The sequence below is a fragment of the Oculina patagonica genome, chromosome 1 (genome assembly GCF_052425735.1).
Source record: "Oculina patagonica isolate OP01 chromosome 1, crgOcupat, whole genome shotgun sequence".
Taxonomy (NCBI): Eukaryota; Metazoa; Cnidaria; class Anthozoa; order Scleractinia; family Oculinidae; genus Oculina; species Oculina patagonica.
In genome coordinates this window covers 2868112-2877815 of record NC_135758.1, presented here as the reverse complement: position 1 = coordinate 2877815, position 9704 = coordinate 2868112, and the positions used below count along the sequence as shown (strand labels likewise).

The window sequence follows — 9704 nt, the reverse complement described above, 5'->3', positions numbered from 1 at the left end:
GTCACGGGCGAAAAACCCTCGATCCTGTGACATTTCATTACTCGTCACGAATGTTTTTTTTCTTGTAATCGCACTGAAACAAAGTTGCATACTTAATAACACAATTTCAGCCAAGTTTCTCAAAGGCGCCATATAAAGGTAGTTTTTAAAGGTAAAAATTTCTTGGAGGTTTCAGGCATGGCCTCAAAAGACGTTTTTCATTCCTTGTATGTAATATATATAAACCTAATTTGTATTGCACTTTAAATCTGGGGGGTTTTCGTTGCAAGCCACCAATTGGTTGATCCCCTTGTTCCCTGTCCACCTTACCCCCACCTTCACCCCGGCATGCCTCGATACGACTAAGGAGATACATGGCAATTTTACCCCCTTACTCTGAGATTAAAAACCGCTCAACTAAGATAAAAAAAAAACAGAGACATTTGGTGGGCAATAAGTTTAAACAAGTTTTTGTACGCCAAGTGATGAATTTTAGGTCTTAGCAAAGGCCTATAAAGTCTGAAAACTTTTCGCCAAGAGATTTTTATTCTAGCTTCTCTTAAAACCATCTCTTTGGTGAAATCAATGTTGGTGTGAAGTAAACAAAATTGATCTGAGACACTACGAAACAGCAAAGCGTAACACCCTCCCTATAGTTAAAGACAAACATGAAACAAACAGCAAAACTCATTCATCAAGTGTTTATTCAAAGCCGAAGTCTAACTTGATTCTTCATGTCACATTTGACTAAAAAGCATAACTTTTCGCACAGTCTTTACTATCAACAAACAAATCTAAGCATGGTGACATCGAGGGGTTGTACTTGTTTACCCGCCAATTTAGCAAATTTAGACAAAAATGTTGCTACATCGAGGATCTTTTGAGATCTCAGATGCCACACATACTCCTTTATATTACTTGTAAACTGAAATAATAAAAAAGACTTAAACTAAATTTACTAGTATTTCTATTGAATTCAGTACTGAGAACTGTGCTTTGTTTCACAAAGAACCCTCAAACGTGACCAAAAAAGAGACATCTCAGTAAAACATAAATTCCTCATTTTATGGAAGTTTTTATGGTTCTTTGAGAATTTTTTAGAGATTTGTGCCCGAAAAATTGATTAGAATGGTTTTCTTAAGACTTCCTGAAAAAGGAAAGGAAATAAATCGCAGGACTTTAATAAAAAAATGTGAAATGAACATATCAAAACTCCAAAAGAAAACAAGTAATCTTCGATGAAGATTACGATCTCGATGCTAATTGGTTGTCAATATGGTGTTCTCCTCCGACTTGAAACAGAAAACAGAATACAACTCAAACGCAAATTTCCTTTCAGTGTAGTCATCGAAAACCACTCTAGTTTTGAATTAACTGTTTACCTAAAGCGTGATCAATGTTTTTAATCAGAGTTTGTTGCACGGACAGCCATGGTAGCTGGGTTACTCGTATCTGAACTGGTACTCCATGACCTTCCCGGTGTCGGTCCAGCCTTCCTCTGCGAGGTAGACCATGTTGCCATACACCGAGACGACGCCCAGCTCGGATCCATCTTTCAGGTAATCATCGGTCAGCAGGTGCGAACCGAACTCCAGCTTCTTCTTTTCCTTCAGCCAACGGAATGCCGACATCATGCTGCTCCCCACGCCGTACTGTATTTGTGCTCCCAGCGCTACCAGCGTGTCTCGGTCATCTTTGACCAAGTCGACGCAGAACAGAGGGCCTGACCATTTGAAGTCGGCGATGCTGTCATTGTAGGTACTCTCGCTGATCACTTCTACGACCTTGAGGTGACTGATCCCTCCTCCAGACAGAGTACACATGGCGAAGTACATGTCACTCAGGTGGAATGCTGTTTTCATAGAATTGGCCCAGCCAGGGTTAAGGTTCAGGATACGCCTTGCTGTGACTTGTGAACTAGGGATGCAAATGTTCTCGATCTTCCACAGCTCGGCCCAATCTGCTTGCTGCTTCGCCAACAAAAACCCGTTCACATCGGCGTAGTAGCTGAGGCTGTTGTAGAACAAAAAGCCAATGTCCTTCTTTGTCATTCCGATGGTAAGGAGGTCGATGTCTTTTTCTTTGGTTATGGTCTTGCCATCTGCACTGATCTGGTACATCTCTATGCGGCCATAGGTATATGTGTCGGTGATGAGAACACCCAAACGACGACTGCCGCGGCAGACCACCATGTCGTAGGCCGAGTCCTTGTCGATCAACTGTTTTGAGGCCAGTTCTTCAGAGAACTTACGAATGGAAAGCTTCCAGCCTTTTTTACTGTTGCCGTAGACCATCGCCATGGTGTTCTGGTCGATCATATCAAGGCCACTGACTTGGCTATCTGTGGTAACCCACTTCTTTAGACCTGGACCGTTGGTGGCAAATTCTACAAGGAAGAAAAGAAAGAGGGTATTTAATAATAAATAAAGGATTTATTACATAACAAATTACATTTAAAAAATAAATAATAAATTTGAAGCGGAGTGAGAGTAACAGTCGTAACAAAAGAGAATGTCCCTTTTGTGCTAGTAGGCTTCATCCTCGAAGATATGATATTTTCATTAGGTTTCTACCTGGTAAAGGTGCATATAGGTGTATTGTTTAATAAGAGCTAGGGATAGACCCCTTTGTCCTCTAGCTTATTGTCCTCTCAAAGTCGTTAACGCTTGTCCACCGTGACTGCTAGGCGTTTTCCTTCATTCTCGACAATAAGTATTATCTATACCTAGTTCCTCTTTATGGTTGATATGAATATTTATACCATGCCATAGAAAATACAGCCAATCAAAATGCAGGAAAGCCGTTGTATATTCGACAGTATTCAACCCAACCTTCCCATCGTGCGCTGCGATCTTATTCTCAATGAAATTTAGTAAGCGTATTTTCTATGGCATGGTATAAAATAGTTACACAACACTTTCTCGTGTTATACTATGAAATATCCCACTTGTCACTTGTATTTTCTTCGTATACACACTCGCCTAAAGGCTCGTGTGTATACCGAGAAAATACAAGTGACTCGTGGGATATTCCATAGTATACCACTCGAAAGCGTTGCATAACTAGTATATTGTAAAGCGGGCATCAACACAGTACAGTAAAAACCCGCGTATAAGAACAAGTGGATTAAGAACACCCAGGCCTGATTTTAGGAAATAAAGTACCATTTATATAAGAACACATTCAGCCTGAAAAATGAAAGTTGTTCTTATATGGAAAAATATCAAAGATCAACACTACTTTTCATTGCACACATAATAGTTCCACCCCAATTACAGTACAGTATTGCCTTGATTTATCAATTTTATTAAAATTAAAATACAATTGTGTGCATATATAGGGTAGCCTAGTATGTTCCTTATTTTAAGAAACTTTTTTTAAGAACACTTAAGAACACTTACAGGCTGATTTTGCAGATTATAACCCTTTATATAAGAACCAAATCAGCCTGAACCGCCAAAATAGGTGTTCTTATACGCGGGTTTTTACTGTATGGGGCGAATTCATGAATTTACCACCACATTGTAAAAGCGCCTTTGAGAGAATATGTGGAAATCAGTAAGGAGATGCATTATTTTTTTGCCTTTGGGCATGACTGAAATGTTTAACAGATATTGAAACTGAAGGAATCAAAACAGTGGCCATGCAACTGGGAAAAACTCTGACTAAAAACGCTTTTCTTAAATACCTGTTGGTGGCATGCAGTCTTTTGCTTTTCCCTCGTCCACAAGCTTCGAGCAGTACTGGGTCAAGTAGTCTATCAGCGGTTTCTTCAGTTTTTGGTAGTCGATGCCTGTGTCACCAAGGAATTCTTCAGTCATGAGTTCTGACAGTGCTGTTATGTCCATGTTGATTGGCATAGGATCATCAGAGCTCTTCGAAGCCCATGTATCTGCATCGCCATCAGGAGGAATGTTAGAGCCATATGAGTACGTGGTCTTGCTTGTGCGGGCTGACTCGAACCTTTCCCTTTGTTGTTTCTCAGACGAGGTCTCTGTTGTCACGCCTGCGGCATATCTACCAGAGTACCCAGCGGCCGTCCCCACGTCGACTCCCTCGGACACCATCTTCTCGTACTGGTCAGTGACTATTTTGCTTTCTTCGCCAAATTTGGATCCCATGACGACATCAGTCAGGAAGTGCGTGCCATAGTTGTCAATCAGTTTTCTGAAGTTGTCATCGGTGGGTTCTACCTCACACTTTTTCAACGAAGAAACAAATTCGTCTGAGGGTTTAGGGGGCATATCCATGAAGACAGCACCAGTGTAGACGCTGCAAACAGCTTCTGTGTTGACGTACGAGTAGCTGACTTTCCTCAGTTCTTCGGTCTTGTGTTGCACCGTCGTGCTTGCTTTAAACCCGAATCCCAGAAAACTAACTCCGGCTCCAACCGTGTTAGCTAAGGAGTCGATGTAAGATTTTTCATTGCGATCCTCGAGTGAGCTGAAGTCAACTCTGCAGCTAACTGCCTTAAGGAACGACATGCCGTCTGGAATCAAATACCTTTGATCTGATGTTGTTAAGCCTCGGTCGAAGGTGGCCTTGAAGATCGGCATGCGAGAGACACCTGGGTCACGTCCTTGTTTTGGGTCAACGATAGGGTTGCCATACAGGAAGTTGTAGCCATGGAAGATATAGTCGATGTTGGGCATCGGTTTGACTTCTTTCACTCCGGTAGGCTTGGCCAAGGTGATGGGTAGTCTGGGTGGGAGCTGGATCATTCGAATGCCACAGTAAACCAAATCCTTGAGATGCGTCATATGTGTAAGTTTCTTCAGATGAGTAAGATGCGTCAGATTCTTCGTTGTTATGTTTCTTCTAGGAATGGAGTAGACCACAATTACTGGTAACTTCAACATCTTTTTCATGTGGCAAATCTTCAAATGGTCTTCCACAGTTGGGCGCAGGCGTGTGTACATCAGCATAGATTTGGCTTGCTTGTAAGATCGTAGAGCACCGTTGAGTGTAACTTGTTTGTGGATGATCTTTTCTGGGGGGTGTCTGGTGTCCATTTTACGTGCCACAATGTAGTTTTGCATCTTTGCAGATGTCGGGCTGACAATATGGTTGGTGTCGAGTAATGGAGTGGTTGGTCCTTTAGGTCCCTGAGGGATGTACTTGAAGTCGGTGGTCTTAATATTGTGGAACTCCTCATCAAAAAGCCAGACAGCACTGAATTCCAGTTCTGTGCGGCTTTGTGGCGCAACATTTGGGACCTGGTGCTTCAAGAACTCCAGAAGGTGGTGAGGGACTCTTGAGAAAAATGTACTCGGTGGACGAATTACTTTATTCACGCCACACTCTGCAAAAGTAGGCAAATTGAACGATTTATATTAATTTTCAGAAGATTAACACTACGTACACTATTTAGCTTGTTATGGATTGTAAATGAACAAGTAAACATACAAGAGAATAAGTGAAAAGTGAACAAACATCAAGTAAACAAGAGAAAAAGTGAAGAAGTGGACAAGTGAACAAGAGAACAAGTGAACAAGGATATAAAAAACAAGTGAATAAATGAAAAAGAGAACAAGTAAATTAATGAACAAGTGAACAAGATAATAAGTGAAGAAGTGAACAAGTTAACATGTGAATGAATATACAAGTTAACAAGAGAACAAATGAAAAAGGAAATAAAAGAACAAGTGAATAAATGAACTAGTGATCAAGAGAACAAGTTAGCAAGAGACAAGAGAACAAAGGACAAGTAAACAAGAGAGTAAGAGAACAAGAAAACAATAAAACACAGGAAGAGAACAAGAGAGTAAAAGTACAAATGCACAAGGGAAGAAGAGTACAGATGAACAAGTGAGCAAGGAAACAAGTGCGGGAATGAAGAAATAAAGGAGTGAAGAAAAGAACAAGGATATACAGTACAAAACAAGTGAGTAAATGAGAAAGTGAACAAGAGAATAAATTAATAAGTGAAGAAGTGAGCAAGTGAACATGTGAAAATAAGGGACAAGGAGTAACAATAGAACAAGTGAACAAGGAAATACAAGAACCACTGAATAAATGAAGTTGTGATCAAAAGAACAAGTGAACAAGGGACAAAGTGAGCAAGAGAGTAAAAGTACAAGTGGACAAGTGAACAAGGAAACAAACGAACAAATAAATAAATGAACAAGTGAATAAATGAAAGGGGGAAAGTGAACAAGTTAACAAGAGAAAATGAGAATAAGGGAACAAAAGAGTAAGAGTACAAATAAACAGAGGAACAAGATACCAAGTGAACAAAAGAGCAAGAGTACAAGTGAACAAGGGAGCAAGGAGACAAGTGCGGGAATGAAGAAATGAATGAGTAAACAAGTGAGCAAGTAAACAAGAGAATAAGTGAACAAGAGAACAAATGAACAGAAGAACAAGTGAACGAGATGACAAGAGAATAAGTGAACAAGAGAACAAGAGAACAAGACTAACTGCGCCAACGACTATGACAAGCTTGTGACATAGTGTTGATAATTTATTGTGATTGGACCAAAGACGATACTTTCAAAAACTCCCCACCACCACCACCATCCTCTAACTGAATAAAAAAAATGAATAAATGCATCGTGAACAAAGAAACGTACTTACCACCTATTTTGCAGGATAGTGGATCCTTAACAAATGGGTCTGTCACTGAAGTGGAGTTCACATAACAAACAAATAGAAAAAGCACAACCACAAAAGACAGCCTCGCCATAATGACCTGAAGGGAAAATAATCAAATATAATTTATTCCTTTAAAAATTAGTTAAATTAAATTAGTTTCCGGAACAAATGTTCATAAAGAGTTGCAAGATGTTAAATCCACTTTGTGTTGAAAAATTGACATTGAGTTTTAAGGGCCGTCTTCTCGAGATGCTAACACTTCTTCACCAATTACTATTTTTATGTCTGTGAGAATATCATACATAAGTGGATGTTTGAGTTATGCCTAAAGTTGCAACGGAAATCATCGATATTTTGTTCAACAAGCATAGGCGTACGAGGCAGGGGGGCGAGGGGGGCTGCAGCCCCCCCAGCGCCGAAATTTTTCGGGCAAAACGCTTGGAATTCGGGCAACAAGCCCGAAGAAAAAATACAAAATAAGCCGACAAATCTCAACATTACGTTGAAAAAGAATTACATCAACAGAAAAAAAAGTATTGGAAATATAACTTGTGGTTCAAAAGTCTAACTGATTTCTCATTTATGTATGTTTTCGTTTCCTCTTGCAATTTGCTATAATCGCGTTCGATTTTTGTCGCAAATTCTGTGTAACCCCTAAGTAGTTTGATTCAGTTGCAATCATTTTGAAGTGAGAAGGAAATTGGCGAGGGCAACCAGAAGTTAAGATTCTCCATAGCTCGAGCGTTTGCGTGCGGAGGATACAGTGTAATACCTTGAAACTGTTAAGGCTAGCTCAAAACTTTAAACGAAATGTTTTAACCCATTTATTCCTGACACGATTTTACGTAACTTTCAAGTGAGAGAAAAACATTGTAAATTGGCTGCTCAAAATACGTTTATTTTTGCTGAACTAAGGAGTGGATAAATAAAATATTTCAGAAGAAAAAGAATACAGTGCAATGACATATTCGGGCAACACCACGACATTGATAAAAGAACTATCGTTTCCTTGAAGCAAGCAAGGAAGTTGAGGTTTTTACACAACTATTACAATGCACGTTTCGTTGTCCATGCATGTCATTTTTTTCGGGCAATTAGGTCTCCGCCCCCCCAGGTCCGAAGGTGCCCGTACGCCTATGTCAACAAGGAAATAATCCAGTCGTTGAGACGTGTGTGTAAAAAGCTTAACTGATTTAACGATTGAAAGGCGATAAAATAAAATCTTGTTAAGATTCTCTTGATCGGTATAGTACATTTAGGTGCAAATAGAAAGTCGAAACGACACCCCAGACAAGTAGGAAAACATTAAACTTATAAATTATTCTGCTCAAATGGCTCACGGATAGTTTATCTGCTATTCATTAGATTTGACCTTTGATCATGATAAGTACTACTTCAAAGAATTGAAAGACAACAACGTCTAAAGGCATTCTTTATAAACAGCGACTTTCTGTCATAACTCAAGAATTGTCTAAATATTTTGAATGAAGCGTAAAAACTTTATTACCGCAGAACGTGGCTAAACGAGCTTGATGAGTTTAGTAGTATGCAGAGAAATTATACTAATTACCAAAAACCAAAAAATACCACTCTGCAAAAATTGCTGTCCAGCGATTGTGAAATCATTAATTGCTACTTTGCTAAGGGTCAAAGCTCACTGACAGGCTGTTTATCTAATTAAGTTCCCGAAAAATTGCTTTTAATTTGGATGAGTGAATAAAGCAAAAAAGATCGCGCGGTTAAGCTAAAAAGTTTAAATCGAGACTAAAACAAGCGGCGTGTAAATGAAATAACTTATGGCTTACTTACCAAAAGATGAGGTACAGGAAAGCGACTTTGAAAGCTTCGTTAGAAAGAAATCAGCTCAGCCGAGAAGACCTGAAAGTAAACAACCCATAAAACGTTTTCAGATCAGTGAAAGTTGAGCATGTTAAAATAATACATCTTATCTTATGGGGACTGCCTGTGTCGAGCCAATCAAAGGTTTAAATTTGCTAATATCAAAATTCCAAGAAATCTACCGTATGCAGGCGTATACTGGATCATATATTGATGGGGGCGTTGGCTCTCGCAAGATTTGAGGACCTTTGAGTCATGTATGAAAAAACATTTCCAGCCACATCATTCAAATTTTCTTGCTATAGCATTTCTTCCAACTTAATTTTACTGCTGCAAACTGGTAAAGAAAAACCGATCGAGGTATTTTCTTCTTTTATAAGCTGCTAAAGGATAAATTAGGAGCTACCAACCCGAACTGGACAATGTTTCACAAGGGGTGTGGCTGCTTAGATCAATGCAAACTTTACAATACTGAGAATAACAATTCCAAACGAAAAAGTCTTGACTCTGAAAGGCTGTGAATTCTAACCACATCCGTAATATATAGTCTCTCATTTACGATATCTTCTTTTCTGAGACTCTTAATCTAAACGAATTCGTTTTTAATTAGCAAGAAAAAATATGAAAATTCAATGGAAATCTTCAATATAAATATAAAATATCCTAGAAGAGAAGAAGATTAATTTCCCGTTTGCTAGTTTTCGAGTTAGAAAAATGTATAATGATTATTTGGTTGAAATAAAATTGTTCAGTTCATTTAACTTACCGAAGTTGCTGGGTTCGAGAGGGTGACCTTTGTTGAACGAAGATCGATTTAACAGTGAAGACTCCAGGAAAGTTCACTCATTTATACCTGATAAAGTAGGTGATCATATAACGGTGCGTGCCACATATCAGTCAGTCGAGAATAAACAAGGTTAATCAAGGTTTTGAAATCTAAAGAAAATCTTGTCAACTCAAGAGGGCTATTCACAAAGGTTTCACAATCGCCCAGACATTGTGGAGCGTTGTTTTTAACAACCCATGGAACTGGTGACATGAAAAGGTTACCATAAATTGGTATAGGGTGGAGTGGGATAGATTGTGATTTTGGGTTGAGATTAAAGAAATTTATCAAACAGGGGACATTTTTTGATGAAAGATCAAATTCTCTAAACTACCCTTAACAGAAAATCATTGCCATCACTAAAGATAATCAATATATTTAAAGCTTGAAAATTGCGAGTTTCTCTTAGAAGAAAACAACATATGAAATATAGTAACTACCTTTATCCCAAGGAAGAATGAAAAAT

At 38.9% G+C, this 9704-nt stretch overlaps 1 protein-coding gene across 1 annotated transcript; it reads right to left on the bottom strand.

The window, feature by feature from the left end:
- Window positions 1-665: 665 nt before the first annotated feature.
- LOC144652419 (uncharacterized) lies at window positions 666-9270 on the bottom strand. Its single transcript, XM_078512434.1, has 5 exons — window positions 9179-9270; window positions 8383-8451; window positions 6556-6670; window positions 3668-5281; window positions 666-2365 (listed from the first exon to the last, which is right to left on the bottom strand). The coding sequence occupies exons 3-5, from the start codon at window positions 6662-6664 to the stop codon at window positions 1422-1424; spliced, it is 2667 nt and encodes an 888-aa protein (XP_078368560.1). The 5' UTR covers window positions 6665-6670; window positions 8383-8451; window positions 9179-9270; the 3' UTR covers window positions 666-1421.
- Between the last annotated feature and the right edge of the window lie 434 nt (window positions 9271-9704).